General features: G+C 34.6%; 1 protein-coding gene across 1 annotated transcript in view; it reads left to right on the top strand.

The window, feature by feature from the left end:
• Positions 1-20,415, top strand: part of LOC121739353 (inositol polyphosphate-4-phosphatase type I A-like) — a 37,830-nt gene that overhangs the window by 1,809 nt on the left and 15,606 nt on the right. The window contains exons 3-8 of the mRNA XM_042131760.1: positions 10,974-11,165; positions 13,032-13,183; positions 13,363-13,524; positions 16,177-16,532; positions 16,889-17,079; positions 17,571-17,727. Of these exons, the coding sequence (XP_041987694.1) occupies positions 10,974-11,165; positions 13,032-13,183; positions 13,363-13,524; positions 16,177-16,532; positions 16,889-17,079; positions 17,571-17,727 (1,210 nt within the window). The remainder of the gene's footprint in view (positions 1-10,973; positions 11,166-13,031; positions 13,184-13,362; positions 13,525-16,176; positions 16,533-16,888; positions 17,080-17,570; positions 17,728-20,415) is intronic.

Genomic DNA, 20,415 nt, shown 5'->3' with positions numbered 1-20,415 from the left:
CAATAAAGCAAAGAAAATACTATTATAATTTCCCTCAGCACAGAATATATAATAGTACTCCGTACTCAAAGTGACACAGACCACAGTCTAAGAATAGCAGTAGGACTAACTGAACTTTTTTATATTTTATTATATTGTGGTTTCTGATTTTTGTTTTAGATGCAAAAATACAGAAGATGTAAGTAGAATATTTGAAAATGAAGATGTTATTAACATAAACGGAAGTAAAGATGTAAATAGAACAAACGAAGATGCATTTTCGTCGTTATCGTAAGTACCTACATAGATAAAATATGACAGCTAGTCTATCTATACAATTATAAAGTTGTTATTTGGATGTTAAATGTTTGTTTGTCGGTTTGTTTGTCTGTTTTTTAGGGTTCCGTACCCAAGGGGTAAAAAAAGAATAGCAGTAGGACTAACTAAACTTATTATTAGGTATATTATGGTTTCTGATTTTTGTTTTAGATGCAAAAACACAGAAGATGTAAGTAGAATATTTGAAAATGAAGATGTTATTAACATATACGGAAGTAAAGATGTAAATAGAACAAAAGAAGATGCATTTTCGCCGTTATCGTAAGTACATACACAGATATTAATATGACAGCTAGTCTATCTATACAATTATAAAGTTGTTATTTGGGTGTTTGTTTGTTTGTCGGTTTGTTTGTCTGTTTTTCTGTTTTTTAGGGTTCTTTTCTTAGCGAAAAAATCCTTTCTTAGCGAATGCCCACGTTATAATATCTACCTGCATGCCAAATTTCAGGCCGATCCGTCCAGTGGTTTGGGCTGTGCGTTGATAGATCACCATGTCAGTCAGTCACCTTTGAGTTTTATATATATTATAGTTATATACAAATTTTCATCCCCTATTTGAAACCCTTGGGGTAGGAATTTATCATAATCCTTTCTTAGCGAATGCCTACGTTATAACATCTACCTGCATGCCAAATTTTAGGCCGATCCGTCCAGTGGTTTGGGCTGTGCGTTGATAGATCACCATGTCAGTCAGTCACCCTTGAGTTTTATATATATAGAAGATTATGTATATATTGTTTCAGCCAGTATGAAAATGATGATTATTCGTTAGTCATAGAACTTGAAAAGCAAGACGATGACTTTCAGCCTGTCTCAGGACGACGGATTGTCGACATAAATTATGTTTTAGAACAGCTTCAAGAGAAAGGACGTCATAATGGCTTATTTAACTGTGACAAAAACAACTTTCAATTGATAAGTGAAAAAAGAACAGGGCTGATATCAACCTTTAAATTTAAGTGCAACTTTTGCAAACATATTTGTTGTATTGATTCGTAAAATATAAACGATAATGAAAAGGTCAATTTGAATATAGCTGCAACTAGTGGTATAATAGCGACTGGTATTGGATTGTCTCAGTTTGATGAATTGTGTGCAGCTATGGACATTCCCGTATTCAGCCCAAACTATTATTCTAAATTACAATCTGAAGTTTTAGAGAAATGGGAAAAGGTTGCAAGTACCTGTATGGAAGTTGCTGCACAAAAAGAGAAGGAGATTGCCATAGCGGAAGGGCGAACTAAGAATGGCTACGCTTTAGTGGATGTCTACACTGATGGTTCATGGTGCGCTAGATCATACGGTTCTAATTACACAGCTTCATCGGGAACTGCAGCTATAATTGGTAGAAAAACTGGCCAAATTCTGTATATTGGAGTAAAAAATAAATATTGTCTTGTCTGTGCCCGAGCTGAACACAAAAATATTACACCAGCGGAACATAAGTGCTTTAAAAACTTCAAGGGTTCTTCCAGCTCCATGGAAACTCAAATATTGGTCGAAGGATTCAAATTATCTATGCAGACGTACGGCATTATATACCACCGTATGATAGGAGACGGAGATGCATCAACGCATTTAAATATTCTTAAGGCTAACCCTTACAAATCGCAAAACATAACAGTTGAAAAAATTGAGTGCCGAAACCACATATTGAGAAATTTTTGTAAGAAACTGCGGGCTCTATCAACTGATACGAAGTATCAGTTAGCGCATCGAAAGACCCTGACTAATATTAAAATCATGACAATGCGTAAAGTGATAGTTAAATCGATAGTACATCATCACGCATCAGACAACAGGACACGGGATGGTGCCATAACATGTCTGCACAATGACATTGTGAACTCCGTGTCTCATGCTTTTGGTGATCACAAAATGTGTCAACCGCATTACTGCGACAAGGATAAGAATAGTAACAGAGAGTTCAAAACTATTCAGAATTCTATGTTCTTTTTCAGATTAAATGCAATAGTGTCACATGTTGCAAGAAAATCACGCAGTTTGATTGAAAATGTAGACACGAATAGGGTAGAAAGTTTTAATAATGTTATTGCCAAATTTATAGGGGGAAAACGAACAAATCTTGCTTTGAAAGGTGGATATCAAGGTAGATGTTCTGCAGCTGCTGTGTCATTTAACACAATGTCTGCTATTTCTTCTGTTCAAAAAGCTTTTACAGAAAAAAGTCCTAGAGGAAGGGTTAAAGAGATTGAAAGAAGAAGAACATTAAAAAGAAAATTAAATTTCGAACGTCCAGTAAAAAAATTTAGAAAACTTAAAGAATCCAATCAGCAACATGATTATGGAGTGGCAAGCTCAGCACCAGATATGTCCCAAAATGAATTTGCTGCAGCCAAAGAAGAATTTTTAACAAATCTAAAACGACTTACTGCTGACAGACATTGCATAGAAAGAGCTACGGTGTTGCAACGGGACTGTAGTGAGTGGCTAGAAATAAGAAAAAATCTTATCACTGCTTCTAATTTTGGCCAGATTTGTAAGAGGAAAAGTACTTTAGATACTGCACCTTTAGTAAAAAATATTTTGTATAAAAAAAATTTGGCAAATGTTGCGTCTATTTGTTACGGAATAGAACACGAACGCCAAGCCCTTCAGCAGCTTCAAGAACAAGAAAATGTAAAGATTGACCCTTGTGGATTATTCATCGATAAAAATCACCCATTCATTGGAGCTACTCCTGACGGCCTGATAGACGATAATATATTGGTGGAAATAAAATGTCCCTTCAGTGCCTCAAAAAAAGGTTTATCCAATTTGTTCAAAGAAAACAAGATTGAAATTTTAAAATATGACAAAAAAACGGGCACCAGCTTAGTTAATAAAAAAAGTAATTGGTATTACCAAATACAGGGACAACTTCACGTTACGGAGAGGCAAGAATGTCTTCTTGGAATCTGGGGAGGGGAAAGCGAACCGCTATTGACGTTACGAATAGAAAAAGACGACGATTTTTGGAAGGCGAAAATGGAACCAACACTTGTTAAATTTTATATGAAGTGCTTACTACCTGAAATTGTTGACAGCAGGCACTCAAGAGGAATGCCTATAAGAAATTTGACGTTAGAAGAAAATTCTAACACAGGTCCTTCTAACACAGGTCCATCATCGTCTCAGCCACAGCCAAATCTAAATGCTGGGCCCAAGAAAAGTCTAATTAATTTTGAACAATTTTAGCACATATTATGTAAAATATAATATTTTCGATTACTTTTTATTTTTTTCTTATTACCCTTAAATCTTTATACACAACTAATTCAATTTCCTATAAATTTGTTTCTAGTATAAGCAGGTATTTATGAAATGGTTACTTACAAAATATGCTTTTAGAGCTCCTTTACTTCCAATTTCCTTTTGTTTGTTTTGTTGTGTTTTATAATATACTAGTTGTCCCGGCAAATGTTTTTGTTTTGCCATATAAAGTATTTAGCCCTAAATCTTTGAGTTTTTCATATAATATCATTGCCCTGAATATTATTTTATTGAAGTGACTAAATAATTAGTATGTCACACAGAAATAAATCAAGATAGAGCGGCTAAGCGGGTGGAGTACGCGTGTTTTAATCTTGCACAAGTGTGCAAGATTCGTTGAGCATTCATTCAGTCAGCGCGCACTTCCGACATGATTACACTGGAGCGGTTGTGTAAAAATGCCTCATTGTGTAGTGTCTAATTGTAAAAACAGAAGTACGAAAGTCAATTGGCCAAAAGGAGGTATTTCTTTCCATGTAAGTTACTTGTTCTTACTAGAACCAAAGCAAAAATTTCAACTCTCTAGCTATTATCATTCTTGAGTTACAGCCTGGAGACAGACAGACAGACGGACAGACATCGAAGTCTCAGTAATAGGGTCCCGTTTTACCCTTTGGGTACGGAACCCTAAAAAGTACCCAGTAGCCGATTCTCAGACCCACTGAATATGCAATATATAAAATTTGGTTAAAATCAGTAAAGTCGTTTCGGAGGAGTACGCTATCTAACATTGTGACACGAGAATTTTATATAATATTATAAGATTTTAATTTCAATTTTAAATGTATTTACAATTATTAGTTTAATACAAAAGCTCAGACTAAAGTAGGTAATGTTTAAAATAAATAATGTTATTTATTACACTTATATTATTATATTATTATGGGGTTATGAATTATGATTTGTATTTACTCTTTCACTTTTCATTAATGTAATAATAATACCATAGAAAAACTTAATCAATTACGTATTACTGAAGTATTTACTCTGTGACATCTGATAGCCGGCTCCCGGGGTCAAGTAAGTTCATCGGCGCTGCGTCCGCGCGATGTATTTTACGCGCGAAATCAAACAGCGCTAAACACTGGCGCGGCGGAATAATATGCCCTTAAGCGGGAAAGTGTATTATGCGGGATATAGGGAAATAAAAAACAGACCTACTATATACGTATGTAAAATAAATAAATAAAAAAGCCTTTATTTCCTATAAAATACACTAAAGTTTAAGAATTACATATGTATTTTCTTACTTTATACGTGGCTTTGCATGGCACAGTAGATACTCAAGGTAACACAAGCTCAGACGGACCCTGGGAACAAAGCGGCAGATTTTTAAGGTAAACTGTCACCCCCACTCCCTAGGCCATCAGCACCCATGTCCCCGGAACCTCCACTGTGCCCTGCCGAGCCTTCTTGTGTAGTATAGGTCCCTTGACGGGTGAAGGCCTCCTCCATGTTTTTCCATTTCTCCCTGTCTTTAGCTATCTTAAGCCAGTTTTTGCCTGCTGTCTTTACTAGGTCATCTGCCCATCTTCTTTTTGGCCTGCCAACTCTTCTTTTTCCAGTAGGTTTCTCCCACTCAGTGGTTTCTATTGTCCATCTGTTATCGTTATACCTAGAAACATGTCCAGCCCATTGCCACTTCAGTTTTAGAGCTTGTTTTAGGGCATCTGTTAGTTTTGTTTTTTGTCTAATTGTTTCGCTTCTCACTTTTTGTACTTTTCTTATATTTAGGATGCTCCTTTTCATAGCTCTTTGGGTTGTTATTATCTTTTGTTTGGTTAGTTTTGATAGAACCCATGTTAGGCAACCGTAAAGCAAACTGGGTAACACGCAGGTATCAAGTACAATTTTTTACAGGTTTATTGAGTAGTCTCCCTTTAGGATTTCTTTGAGGGACCAGAATTTTTTCCAGGCTATATTCTGTCTTTGTTCTACTTCGTCTATGTTGTGAGTCTTATAAAAAGATATCTGTTTTCCTAGGTATATATAATTGTCAACATATTCTATTATTGTGTCCTCTGTTTTTACAGGTCTTTTAATACTGTGTCATGACTTTCGTTTTTAAAGCATTCATTTCTAGTCCTATCTTTTTGCTTTCTTGGTTTAATGATTCAAGCATATTTTCCAGGTCTGATGCTGATTCTGATAGCAAGACTATGTCATCTGCGAATCTGAGATGGGTTAAGTATTTCTTGTTAATCTTTATGCCTTTGGTTTCCCAGTTGATGTTTCTAAATATGTTTTCTAGAACCGCAATGAATAATTTCGGTGATAAGGGGTCACCTTGTCTTACGCCCCTCTCTATACTGATTAGTTCACCTTTCGTTTCCAGCCTTACTCTGCTAGTGCTGTTTTTGTAAATAAGTTTTATGATATTAATATATTTCGAGCTGATGTTAAGCTTGTTTAATGCGGTCCATATTGAGGCGTGGCTGATGCTATCAAAGGCCTTGCTGTAATCTACAAACCCGAGATACAGCGGTTTGTTAAACTCCTTGTATTTTTCAATTACTTGTTCTAAGGCTTGAATATGGTCTAAGGTACTGAAGCCAGAACGGAAGCCAGCTTGTTCTATAGGTTGTGTGTTGTCAATAGTTTTTGAAATACGGTTTAGGATTAAAGATGAAAATACCTTATATAGACTTGCTAGAAGGCTTATTAGGATATAGTTATTGATGTCTTTTGGATTACCTTTCTTGTGTAGGAGTATGATATCTGATGTATACCATTGGGTAGGTACTTCCTCGGTTTCCAATATTAGATTGAACAAATCGGTGAGATGGGCAAGAAGCACTGGAGCTCCAAGTTTTAAGGCTTCGTTGGTAATGCCGTCAGGACCTGGACTTTTGTTTGTTTTAAGATTTTTCAACAGTTCTAATACTTCATTTGTATGTACTAGATGTTCTGTTTCTGTAACGTCACTTCTATGCTCGTCGCCACTTCGAAGTTCTTTTAGGTTTTCTTACCTTTTTTTTGTACAGTTGTTGGAAGAAAGGTGTTGCCACTTGTAAAATTTCTTGTCTGCTTGTAGTTTCTTTGTTATTTCTGTCTAGATTTTGTATCCATGTTTTGTGTAGATTTAGCTCTTTTAGACCTCTTTTTGTGCTCCTGAATTTGTTTAGATTCTGAGTAAGTATCCTTTGCCTATGTTGTTTGTAATCTCTTTTTATTGCCTTACTCGTCTCTTTATATAATTTACTTAGTTCTTGTTTAATATTTTTACCTTTATGTTCTTTTATTTTCAGTTCGTTTATTTTTTAAATTAGATTAAGTGTTTCGTTGTTAAATACATTGTGTCTCTATTTTCCTGTCTATCTGTTTTAGTGACAAGACTGTTTTTTATTGCTTCTTCTAGTGTGTCGTAGTATGTTTGTACGTTTGCGTTCTCTAGTTTGTTTTCTATGTTTATTTTTAAGTTGTCTTTGTATTGTTTTATTTCTTCATCTGTTCTAGGGATTTTAGGCTGAGGTTTGAAGTTGTTTCTGCTTTTCTTAGTTTGTTTCAGGGAGAGGGTTATTCGTATTAGTCTGTGGTCCGTCCGAAATTTTACATTGTTTAGAACTTCGTATTTATGTATAGATTTTGGGATATTTACTATTACGAGGGCTGCTATTTATGTATCCGGAACTGGCCACTTACAAGAACAATATTTAAAAAGTAATTACAACATTTGAAAATAGAACTCTTTGGTTGAAGAATACATTTTGTTTCATGTGACTGTCAATTATTTTTCCATTGTGGCGTCATTTTGAAAATTGCGTGTCTTCATTTGCCATGGATTTAACGCGTGAACATTTTCATGCAATGATTTACTACGATTTTCGGCGTGGGCTAAATCAACAACAGTGCTTTATTCAACTCACCGCAACTTTTGGAGATGAAGCACCATCAAAAACCACTGTTTATCACTGGTACAGTGAGTTTAATCGTGGGCGGTCTATGCTCACGGATGAAAATAAAGAAGGTCGCCCAAAAACAGCTGTTGTCCCACAAAATATAGATGCTGTGCGGGAACTAATAATGCGTGATCATCATGTTACATATCGCGAGATAGAGGCGTCCTTAGGCATAAGTATGACGAGCATACATAAGATATTACACGAACATTTGGCTGTAGAAAAAATATGTTCGCGTTGGATTCCGCACAACTTGACAATCGATCAAAAACGGGCTCGTGTCGATTGGTGCAAAAAAATGATAAAAAAATACAACCGTGGTACGTCAAAAGCCGTTTATAATATCTACACAGGTGATGAATCTTGGATCTATGCATATGACCCCGAAACTAAACAACAGTCAACGGTGTGGGTGTTCCAAGATGAGCCGAAACCAACAAAAGTTACTCGTGCAAAAAGTACTTTGAAGCAAATGGTCGCCTATTTTTTTGGAATTAATGGACATGTGGCTACAGTGCCATTAGAGAATCGTAAAACGGTTAATTCTGAATGGTATACGACCATTTGTTTACCAGAAGTCTTTGAAGAAATAAGAAAGGACAACCGACAACGCAGAATCATATTACATCACGACAATGCTAGCTGTCACACCTCAGCTGAAACAACTCAGTTTTTGGAGGGTCAAAAGATCGAATTGACTGGTCATCCGCCGTACAGCCCTGATTTGGCACCTAACGATTTCTTTTTATTTCCATACGCGAAGAACAAATTACGTGGTCAACGTTTTTCGAGCCGCGAAGAGGCTGTTGATGCGTTCAAAATGCACGTTTTGGAGATACCTCAATCAGAATGGAAAAAGTGCTATGAAAATTGGTTCCAGCGTATGCAAAAGTGTGTCGATCATCGCGGCGAATATTTTGAAAAGCAATAAAACCATATTAAATGATATATGTTTGTTTCTTTTTTTAATTCCGGATACATAAATAGCAGCCCTCGTATGTAATCTATTTCGTTCTTTGTTCTGTCGTCGGGTGATTTCCATGTCCATCTTCTTTGAGGTTTCAGTTTATAATATTTGTTAATTATGGAGAGCTTATATTCTTGCGCGTGGTTTATGAGACGTTCTCCTCTTTTATTTCTGATGCCTAGTCCAAATTTTCCCATAATCAAGTTTTTTTCAGGTTTTGGTTGTCCTATTTTTGCGTTAAAGTCTCCTAATAAAATAATTTTTCTGTCGGCTAGAGCGTGAGCTTGTTTAAGATCATCGTAGAACTTTTCTAATTCAATGTCGCTATAACTCTCTGTAGGTGCATATGCCTGTATTATGAATATTTGGTCTTTCTCAAATTTCATTTCCAGTAGTGCAACTCTCTCAGATATACCTTTGAAATTAATGATATTGTCCTTCCAGATCTTTTTAATTAGAAAACCTACACCGTGTAGGCCCTTTGTTTCTCCAATGTAGCAAAGAATGTAGTTGGCATATTCCTCGATTTGGCATCCTTGTAGACGCGTTTCAGAGAGTCCCAGTATGTCAATATTTATCGAATCCAGCCCGTGTACGAGTTCCAAATACCGGTAGGTTGTAGCCAGGGATCTGACATTATACGTGCCTATTCTAATTCTTGACCTGTTTTTTTGTGATATTTTATTTTTAGTGGTTATACTATTGTTAGGAGGGTTTTGGTCTGACTCCACCACGGTGACCAGCCGGGTTGGGGAGTAGTTGACTGTTTCGCAGCAATCAATTTGCTTCTTACTTAAGGTTTTGGTTATTTTATTGTGTTTTGGTTCATTTTCACTTGTGCAATTAGCATTTATCGTAGCGGCTCCGGTGGCAGTTTTTAGTTGTTCTGTTTTATTATTGTTGGTCTGTGGTGCTTTTGTGACGAAAAATATGGAAGTTTTTGTTTATTTTGCTTGGTGCGCTTGCATCTGTTTCTTTGTGTCTTATTTCAGAGTCTTTTGGTGAGTTTGTCGGTGATCTTTTTCTTTTCGTGTCAGTGTTTTCTTTCCCCTTTTGTCTATTACCTTCTCCATTTTAAGTGCTATATTCTCTTGATTTCTTTTCTGGTGCGTTCTCCTTTATGACGAGCTTATCATAGCGTATAAATGCATGGTTTCCTTTCTTTATCTCTTCTTGTTGTTTGGTTTTAAGATCTTTTCTGATTAATAAGATTTTTTTTGGAAGGTCTTCTGTCGCATAAATACCTGACGGGAAATGCTTGTTATTCTTTAATATTTCGTTCCTTCTCCATGCAAGCGTTAGTTTTACCAGTATAGGTCTTGCCTTGTTGTTTCCTTTCTTCCCTAGTCTGCGTATTTCGCTTATTTCCCATTTGTCAAACTCCTCCGTACCAGCTTTTTTCCCCATCTCGTTTAGAGTTAGAAGCACAGATTGCATAAGCTTAATACTGTCCTCTTCGATTTATTGTACGACATGTAATATAATGTTGTTTTTTCTTATTTCTCTTTCGAGAGAACGGACTTTGCCTTGAAGTGTGGTTACTTTTTCATTTAGTTTTACGCTATCGTCAGTCAATGGTTTCAGCTTCTCTTTTATTGTTGCCACCATATTTGATGTTATATTTTTTGTTTGTACGGCAAAATCATTTTTTACGTTCGGTTATTTTTGTGATCAGATTCTCGTTCATTTGTTTTAAAAGATTTTCCATGGTTTCCATTGTTTTTATATCCAGCTTTTGGGATCTTCTTCGTCTTTTTGTTTTGGAGTACTTCTTCTTCTTTTTTTTAATATTATTCCTTAATAAGGTGCCAATATACGTATGTATTAATTATTATTTTATTTTTCGGATGTAGTTGGTCATATCAATAAAGAGAATAATTATGCGTCTATATTTATTCTGGAAGTGATCATCTAGAGCTTGTAACCAATCGATGAAACAAATGCCGGTCATCCAAGCTCGAGATTGTGCATCATATTATGTTACAGGAAGCGATTTTACGTTTTTGAAACAACGTGGATTTTTCGCCTTACCAATCACCAGCAAATGTAACCTTTCTGACCCACCAGATTGGCACAGGCCAGGACAATCAGCCTCTCTTTATTTGCTTTGCCACCATGACAAGTCTTTCCCTTGAAAACATTGGATATTTCTGGCATCAATTTAAAAAATAAACCGAAATCGTCTGCGTTAGAAATGTCTTCCGGTTCGTAATTTTTCAATAATTCGGGAAGTGTTGCCATCCACGTATCAACATCCCAATTACCATTGATTTGACGGTACACAATGCAGTGGCGATGAGGTAAGGTGTTGGCCGTTATGGTGTATTGAATGGGATGATCGTATTAAGCGTTAAAGAATGTATGAAAACATGTCCCAAGTTGCAGGGACTCATACAAAATGGCGAATTATGCGAGAAATCGTATTAAGCGTGATCGTCTTAAACGGGTTCTACTGTATATATTATTTAAAGATGTTCTACATAATGATGGAGAATATATTTGGTCTGTTTTAGTGTGGGAGAATGGGGTCTGTTACAGACTGGCTACATACCATGAGTCAGAGCGAACAATGTGGTTGAAGGCCATACACTTGGCCCCATATGATGTACTTAACGCACAAGTAACAACTCTTCGGGAAAAACTCAACCGAATAAGACCAGTCTTAGATATAAATACTTATAGATTGCAAAAAGGGATTGTAGTAGGTAAGACATAGTTTATTTACAAATTTGCGTATCTTTTCTTCTTAATATTAATTTTAGCTTAAACCTTATAGAATATAGTATGATTAAAAATATGTTTGTTTTTAAGTTAATTTAAATTAACTACTTTTGTTATTCTTCTGAATAGTAATTTTATGTAAAATTAGAATTCTGTACATATATTTCTGTTAATTTGTAGTTACACAGTACAGTGCGTGCTGTATAATTAATGTTATAAAATAAATAAATAAATAAATAAATATTATGAACAAAGGTGAATGCCCAAAAATGTATGGACCAAAAACCCGTAATTGATTGAAACCATTTATATGTGGCATAGTAGACTACTTAAACTGTATCCCAAATACAATGTCCTTTTTGGATTAAACAATCACCGAGTACTTTAAAATCGATCGTAACTAATTGACTTTTCTTATAGGAATCTATACAATATTCAGGACGACGCGATGCTACAAACGATAGTTTGGCGATTAGTACGTAGTAAAAACATTTTTAATACAGATGTACAGTGTTGTATGTATTTATGAATTTAATGTTGAAATATTTATCACTTTTATATCTGACAGTATAGAATGTTAGTTTGGTATAGGAAATAATTATGTACTGTTTTTTTAGGATTATTAGGACCATTTTTTTTATAAAATAAGGGAGCAAATGAGCAAACAGGTCATCTGATGGAAAGCCACTATACTGTCGCCCATGGACACTCGCAACATTAGAAGAGCTTGCAGCCTGCAAGAACGTTGCCGGCCTTTGAAGGTTTGCAGGTCGTATTGAAAATATAGTGACAGTGTATTTCAGAGTTTTACAGTGCTCAGCAGAAAGTTACGCAAAAAACGCACGGTGGAAGACTGCCACTCATCAAAGTGATGAGGATGGTATATTTTTTGCGTGGAGCGATGGCGAAAAGTTGCAGGTGGTATGATTCCGAACAAATTCTTAGAGCACTCCCCGTGATACAACCGATAGAGGATGTAGAGTGAAGCCACTTGTGATTTAGTTTATTCTTAAAATATATTATATTTGACATATATTTTTTGGGTTCCGTACCCAAAGGGTAAAAACGGGACACTATTACTGAGACTTCGATGTCTGTCCGTCTGTCTGTCTCCAGGCTCTTACTCAAGAACCGCTATAGCTAAACTTCTGAAATCTTCACAGATTGTGTATATCTGATGCCACTGTAACAACATATACTAAAAACTATATAAAATTAAGATTCAAGGGTGGCTCCCATATAAAAAACGTGATTTTTTGCCCTTTTTGGCTCCTACTCTATAATGGTTATATTACGTAGACACATGATTTTTTTACGTAATCCTCAATTATGTGTGTACTTTAATATTTAATCGCAAAATTAAAATAAAATAAATAATTAAGGGGGGCTCCCATACAAAAAACAAATTTTCCCTACTTTCGCTCTATAACGGTACGGAACCCTTCGTGCGCGAGTCCGACTCGCACTTGGCCGATTTTTTTAATATTTAATTGTACATTATTGTCTATCAACATCGCTTTCACGAGAAAAATCACAAAAACAAAGGAAATAACTAGTTGATTCGAAGTAGATACCATACTTGTATCTCAGATTTATTTTTTTAATTATCGGTTTCGGTTATGGTTTAGAAAAAAATGAATTACATATTTTCAATCTACTATTTATGCTCTACTTTGCTGTACATAAATTATTTGAATCGTCTATGGTTTTTTTTTTGGGCATTGTCCTTTGAGTACATGGATTAGAGTGAAACCACATCGCGCTTTTCCGTTGCGGCGACGCACTGCAACGCAGAGGAGCAATGTGGCTTAGTTTTAAAGTTCGATTCATTACAAGAATATGTTTTGTAGATATGAACGAGGTACCTCTCTGTGAATTAGCATTGTCATGTGATAATCTGTTGTGTGATGCCCACGGACAGCCTCCATCTCCGTTAATTATTATTTATATTAGACATTCTAAAGGACTGTGTATAAAATACGGCACAACTGAAATATGTGATGTGAGTAATATAATGATAGTATTTTACTAATATTCGGCTTTGTAGAATAAAGAGTTTTGTTGGTTTGACTTGTATATGCTAAATGATGTAAGTTTAATTGCTTTGACATTGTATTATTATTATATACATAATATCTCTAGAGAACAAAAATATTAATATTGAAAAATATATATTTTTAGAAGAGCAGCAATCCTTGTTTTTCGAAGACAATATTGTTTCGTGCTAGTGATGGACTAACAAGGGACGCAGTTGTGAGGATAGTTGTATACGACGTGAAGGAACGTGTTTCAGAAACCGCAGTGCCTATGGGATTTACCTCTATGCAGTTGAGCACTATACAGGTAAGTTTTTGTAACTTGATATAATATCCATACTAATATTATTAATGTCTATCATTTTCTTATTTAATTCTAATATTACAAATGCATATCATTTATTTCAAAAAACTTTCCCATCTTTTTGGTATGTGAGGATGGGCCCTGATAGGTGAAATGAAACACTGGACGACTTGGTTAAGACTAACTTTATTGTAGTGTAATTCACTTACTTATACTAGGTACATACTTGCTATACTACAGGTAAGAGATGGCCCCATGTATGTTTCTTACGCCGGTTCTTCTCGCCGGCCTAGTACCCGAACGAGTGCAATGGTAGTTGGTAGGCACCGTAGTCCCAACGTTCAAGACATTCAAAAAGTGTATTTATAATACCTATTCTGAATAAAAATATACTTTATTTATTTATTATTTAAATATTTACCATCCTCAGATATTTACTATGTAGTTATTTTTTGTAAAGGAGTATAGAGGAGAATCTTAGTTATTGAAAAATTTATTCATCACGCGCGACAAACTAACTTCGGTGCTGAAAAATTACAGGAAATTAAAATGTGCTATTTTTGTAGTCACTCGAGCGTCATGGAGACTTAGTAGGTTTTGTTCATTAGATAAAACTGATTAAAAAATATTAAGAGCGAGAATTTATTTTAGTGTTGGGTTCAGAAACTACAGCCATTTTAAAGTTTTGAAAAAGAAAATATATTTAGAAAATTGCTTATTTAAGTCAGTTATAAATATATTTTAGACAGCAAGGGCTAAATCATTTAGTTTAGTGCAAAATAAAATATCTGCGAAGCTTAGTTAGGAAAATATGAAGCTTTACTTTTATAAATTTAAAATGTACCTACAGGCTTACCAAACCTTTGAATCGTCAGTGCTTTATATGGATGCTTCTTTGGGGTATAATAACATCCAGTATCTTAATCTGACAGATCCGATGATATTTCAATGTATAAAAAAATAATATCCCATTAGTATTTAGTTGGTAGATGCTCCGCACCGTTAATCTATGTCTATATATATATTATATAAAACTCAAAGGTGACTGACTGACTGATTGACATAGTGATCTATCAACGCACAGCCCAAACCACTGGACGTATCGGGCTGAAATTTGGCATGTAGGTAGATGTTATGACGTAGGCATCCGCTAAGAAAGTATTTTGATCAATTCCACCTCCAAGGGGTTAAAATAGGGGATGAAAGTTTGTATATAATAATACTTTTTAACGCGAGCGAAGCCGCGGGCAAAAGCTCGTAACAGTTAATTAAGTCATAGTCACACTGAAGACAATAGCATGTAAAATATGGTAAATCATTCCTTAGATACGTCTTGTGACGTAAATGCAGAATTGATGGCTTTAACATAAATACATTATTCATTTTATAAGGCATGTCGCAATACCATTGTTTTCTTAATGGTTAAAGGAGAATTGTTAAATTATACTAACATTTTTCTCAAGAAACTTAAGTAAGTACTGCTACAAATATAAGTTTTGGTCAGTAAAATTATTGACCCCATACTAATAATTAATAAAACATTTACACTGTACAAATGTTATATAGTTAGACCAGGGGTCGGCAAGTAATTTTAGGTGGGGTCCGGATACTGTGCGAAATTTTTAACGAGGTCCAGAAAAAAACACATTTGTCCTATGTAGCTTAAAAATATTATTTTAATTAATAAAGGTATTACGTATACCTTATTTATGTACTAATTGATACTTGGTATAAAATACATTACAATATTTCGCGGTCCGAGATTCGATCTTCCGCGGTCCGTGTTGTCTACCGCTGAGTTACACAGTTAGACAGTGTTATGTCTTTATCTGATATGTTACGAGACTGGCTTCCCAAGGCAAAACATTGTATTATATGATGTTTACAATGAAGACCTTTTAAGATATTGCATAGCTATTATCGCGGGCTTTGAGCGCGGCGACTGAATAAAGAAATTCCGTAACGAAAACAAACCTAACACCCCCCACTCCGACCGGCACAGCGGTGCGCCGTTGAAAGCTGTGCATCGTCTAACGTCCTTTCAGTTCGGCAGACTTTGGCACGATATATTTTGTGAAGGTGCGACTAGACTTATACTAGCTACTAACTTCACAACTTTTAGACACAATGCTAGGAGAAGCAGCGTGCTTTTTATACTGCATAAATAAAATAAATAAATAATTATAATTGCATAAGTTGATAAATAATCGGCCAAGTACGAGTCGGACTCGCGCACGAATAGTTCCGTACCGTTATAGAGAAAAAATAGGCCAAAAATTTTGTTTTTTGTATGGGAGCCCCCTCTAAATTTTTATTTTATTTAAATATTATTATTGTTTGTTGTATAGGAGTCCCATTTAAATATTAATATTATTTTGTATTTAGTATTAATTGTTATAGCGGCAACAAATATACACAATCTGAAAATTTCACAATTCTTGTGATACAGCCTGATGACATACAGACATACAGACAGACAGACCGTCAGACGGACAGACAACGAAGTCTTAGTAATATCTACCCGTCCCGTTTTTACCCTTTGGGTACGGAACCCTAAAAATGCTATGCAATAGCTTTACCCACACTTTACCGCTTTGTATTTTATTAGTGGGTTTAAATTATAAGGCATATTTACAATTTATTTTTATTTCACAGGAAGCACAAAGGCTACGAGTCGCACTGATGACGCGTGACAGCAAAACCGTTGGGTTTGTTACCTTACATGGCTGGAGCTTGGAACCCTCATATATTGGCACAAGCCCCGTTCACTCCAACGACAAAAATTCCATAGACATCTCTCAGAAGGTCCTATGCCATCGCAGATCTCAATCTCTGCCACCGAGATTGGGCCTCAAATTGAAATTTCCGTCATACGGCAGCCTGTTGAAGCAAAACTTCGTGAATAGTCATCAAGTTACGTACAGGTTTCACTCTGGTCTCGGTGGGGATATTACAGTACATGAGATAATGGCTGAACCGAAGCTTTGCTACCAGCTACCCATACAGCTATTGTAAGTAAGCCAAAAAATATAATATCAAATCGTAAAGAAATATAATAAATATATTACAATTTCTATATATAGTATTAAAGATAGCGGTAATATAACAAACTGTGACCTTATGCTTATAAAGTCTGAAAATAATAGACTATTTTGTGACAAAGAAATTAGCAATAATTTTTATTCACTTGTAATAAATCTTAATCACGTTAACCTAAATATTTTATGATTCGAGTAAGTATCTAAATTTAGAAATTTTTAAACTCGATTTGTAAAAAAGTTATAAGTATTCAATAACCAATTGGCAACATCCTTGTTTTTGTAATATCCCGTAGATCAATATTCTAATCCAATATTTTATATTGCAGAGACATTTTTATTCAGAGGGAAAAGGAATTATTGGAAGAGCTATTGTCCGTTGGTGAAATAAACGGAATGTTCCAGAAGAAACAACTGGAATTGGCCGGCATCCATATGTCATTAATTAAACATTATTGTCATTCGAAGCGGTGCCTTCAACAATCGGAACACGCTTACTTTAAAGCGAGCAGTAAAAAAGGTATTATATTGCTGCAACTAATAAAAACAGTAACTGTAAAACAGTTATTATGATTACTGATATAAAAAAATGCCAGTAAAACTGGTTTAGAGTCATAACAGTTAGGCACTAAAATTGTCATTAAATATGCTTTCGCACACAAAATAGAAGACAATTTCATTGCATATTCAAGCTGTCTCTGTCTGACGATGACTTCCCAACAATATCAGTCAGTAATCGTCGTATGTTACCAGTAAAATGTCACCTTCTAAAATCTAATCCTTCACCTACTAATAAAATTCAATATATTAATTTTTATCAAACGAATTGAATACTTGTTGCAAATAAAAAAAAATTGATTTGATTTTTAAACTTCATCAAATGATGGTGGACCTTCGTTTTTTGTTTACGTTATGTCAAGTCATCTATCGACTGAGCTTGACGTAACCCGATCAAATTATGTCGTTCGCCATCATCGATTTCATGAATGGCACTATATTCTATATTGACAGATGACTCGAGTCTAGAGTTTGCGCCGATCAACTTGCATCTACAGAGGATGTGGGTATACAACGATACGCTGAACAAAACGGGGTTCCATGACGTCGTCACTGCGGGCGCGTTTGCGGCGCACACGCACAAGTCCGAGCGTACAGGCGGACTTATTAGGTAGTATTTCACTAATTCCTTTATGTATAAAATTATTGTCTCGTTGTTTGTAGTAGATGTTAAAAACGGCTCGCTTTTTATGACAATTTGAAGGTGTATTGGATAGGAACGAGAAGACCAATAAGGTTAAGTGAGATAATCTTCGGGAGAGAAAGTAATATTTTTTTACACTTCTCAATATAATTATAAAAGCTACTGCCAAAAATGTTGCCTACACAAAATTACAAGTTAGCTACTAGAGTAGTTGCAAGTTTGCTACTTAACGTAAACAATAATATGTTTATCATAAAGTCAAACCCTATAATAAGCCATTGAAACATTTTATAAATTCAAAGAGGTTATCTATAAAGTCGGCTTTGCTGTGTCCTATGCTAGATATATTTTGTAATCACATACGACATTAATCGTTATCTCTTTATATAAGTAAAGTTAAATATAATATTCCTTTTTGCAATGTCATCTTCCGTATAGTAATTTGTTTATTAAACATTAAATAGATTAATTCGTAATTGTTTATTATTTAGAGTTCACCATCTAGTGATTGTATATAGACTTTATTATGCCTTCTGTATTATGTCATTTATGTATTTATTTATTTATTTATTTTCATAGTCCCTAGTATATTATTATATTGTAATCTATATCTTAACTAATATTATAAAGTTGAAGAGTTTGTTTGAACGCGCTAATCCTAAGATTAACGCGTTCAAACAAACTTAAAAATTTTTTTTTTCAAGACTGGTACGATTTGAAAAATTCTTTCAGTGTTAGATAGCTCGAATTATTGATCGAGGAAGGCTATATTATATAATATCACGCTATCACGTCTATATTATATAATATCACGCTAAGACCAATAGGAGCGAAGAAACAGAGGAAAATGTGGAAAAACGAGGAAAATTATTTGAAATGACATTATATCACGAACTACTGGAGCAATTTTTATGTTATTTGGCATCCATACTAATATTATAAATGCGAAAGTATCTCTGTCTGTCTGTCTGTCTGTCTGTCTGTCTGTCTGTCTGTCTGTCTTGCTTTCACGCCAAAACTACTGAACCGATTGCAATGAAATTTTGTACACAGTTATTCTAGAGTCTGAGAAAGGACATAGGCTACATTTTGATGTGGGAAAATATCTTATTTCCATGAAAATATCGATGAAAATGAATTCGCATTGCGCGTGGCCAGCGCTCATCCCGGGGGTCCTGGGTTCGAGTCCCGCAGGCGGAACAAAAAGTTTTCAATTTTCCTGGGTCTTGGATGTGTATTAAAATAAAATTTCAAAAATCTTAAACATATTTTATGTATAATATTATAAAAAATGTTAGTATGTTTTTGTTTATAGTTTTTAATACGTTAGAATATTATGTTTAATAATTTAATCACTTGGTATAATAATAATCAATCTATCTTATCTTATAAAACTCCTACTGCATTTCTAATCAATACTATCCATATATCCATATATATATATATATATATATATATATATATATATATATATATATATATATATATATATATATATATATATATATATATATATATATATATATATATATATATATATCCATATATATTATATATTATATATAATATTATAAATGCGAAAGTATCTCTGTCTGTCTGTCTGTCTGTCTGTCTGTCTTGCTTTCACGCCAAAACTACTGAACCGATTGCAATGAAATTTTGTACACAGTTATTCTAGAGTCTGAGAAAGGACATAGGCTACATTTTGATGTGGGAAAATATCTTATTTCCATGGAAATATCGATGAAAATGAATTCGCATTGCGCGTGGCCAGCCCTCATCCCGGGGTCCTGGGTTCGAGTCCCGCAGGCGGAACAAAAAGTTTTCAATGTTCCTGGGTCTTGGATGTGTATTAAAATAAAATTTCAAAAATCTTAAACATATTTTATGTATAATATTATAAAAAATCCAGAAATATAACGATGCAATTTCTAATACGAACATTTTAGTTCTAATACGATTCAACAGATGGCGTTTTAATTTTTACTTTATTGTAACATAGAACTAATCATACTTATTAGTTAGTATGTTATTGTTTATAGTTTTTAATACGTTAGAATATTATCTATACTAATATTATAAATGCGAAAGTATCTCTGTCTGTCTGTCTGTCTGTCTGTCTGTCTGTCTGTCTGTCTCGCTTTCACGCCAAAACTACTGAACCGATTGTAATGAAATGTTGTACACAGATAGTCTAAAGCCTGAGAAAGGACATAGGCTACTTTTAACTGGAAAAGGGGGTTGTAAGGGGGTGAAAATGCGTAAATTTGGTCAAATTAAGTTAGTTCCAAAAACTTAAAATAGATGGCACCAAGAGCCCCTAGATCGCGCTATTGCTTGCTCATGCGTATTTCTATAAGAGGTGGTACCATGTTAAGTTAATATTTTCGATTCTTTCGATTGTTATACATGTTATTAAATTGAATAACACACGTACCAACATAGAAATCAGAAACAACTGTCTACCACTAATAAATACTAAGGCCCGATTCGACCAAACTTGAAGTTACACGAGTATAACTATCATGAGAATAATTTTACTCCTTTAATTTACTCTAGGGTATTATCGTTTGCATTTTACCAAGTTACTCAAAGAGTATGAAATAAAATGTCAATTATAGTTCACAATGACACCGACCGTGACAGTTGAACCCT

This window comes from Aricia agestis, chromosome Z (genome assembly GCF_905147365.1).
Source record: "Aricia agestis chromosome Z, ilAriAges1.1, whole genome shotgun sequence".
Taxonomy (NCBI): domain Eukaryota; kingdom Metazoa; phylum Arthropoda; class Insecta; order Lepidoptera; family Lycaenidae; genus Aricia; species Aricia agestis.
The sequence above is the reverse complement of the archived record's forward strand: the minus strand, read 5'-3'. Positions and strand labels throughout refer to the sequence as shown.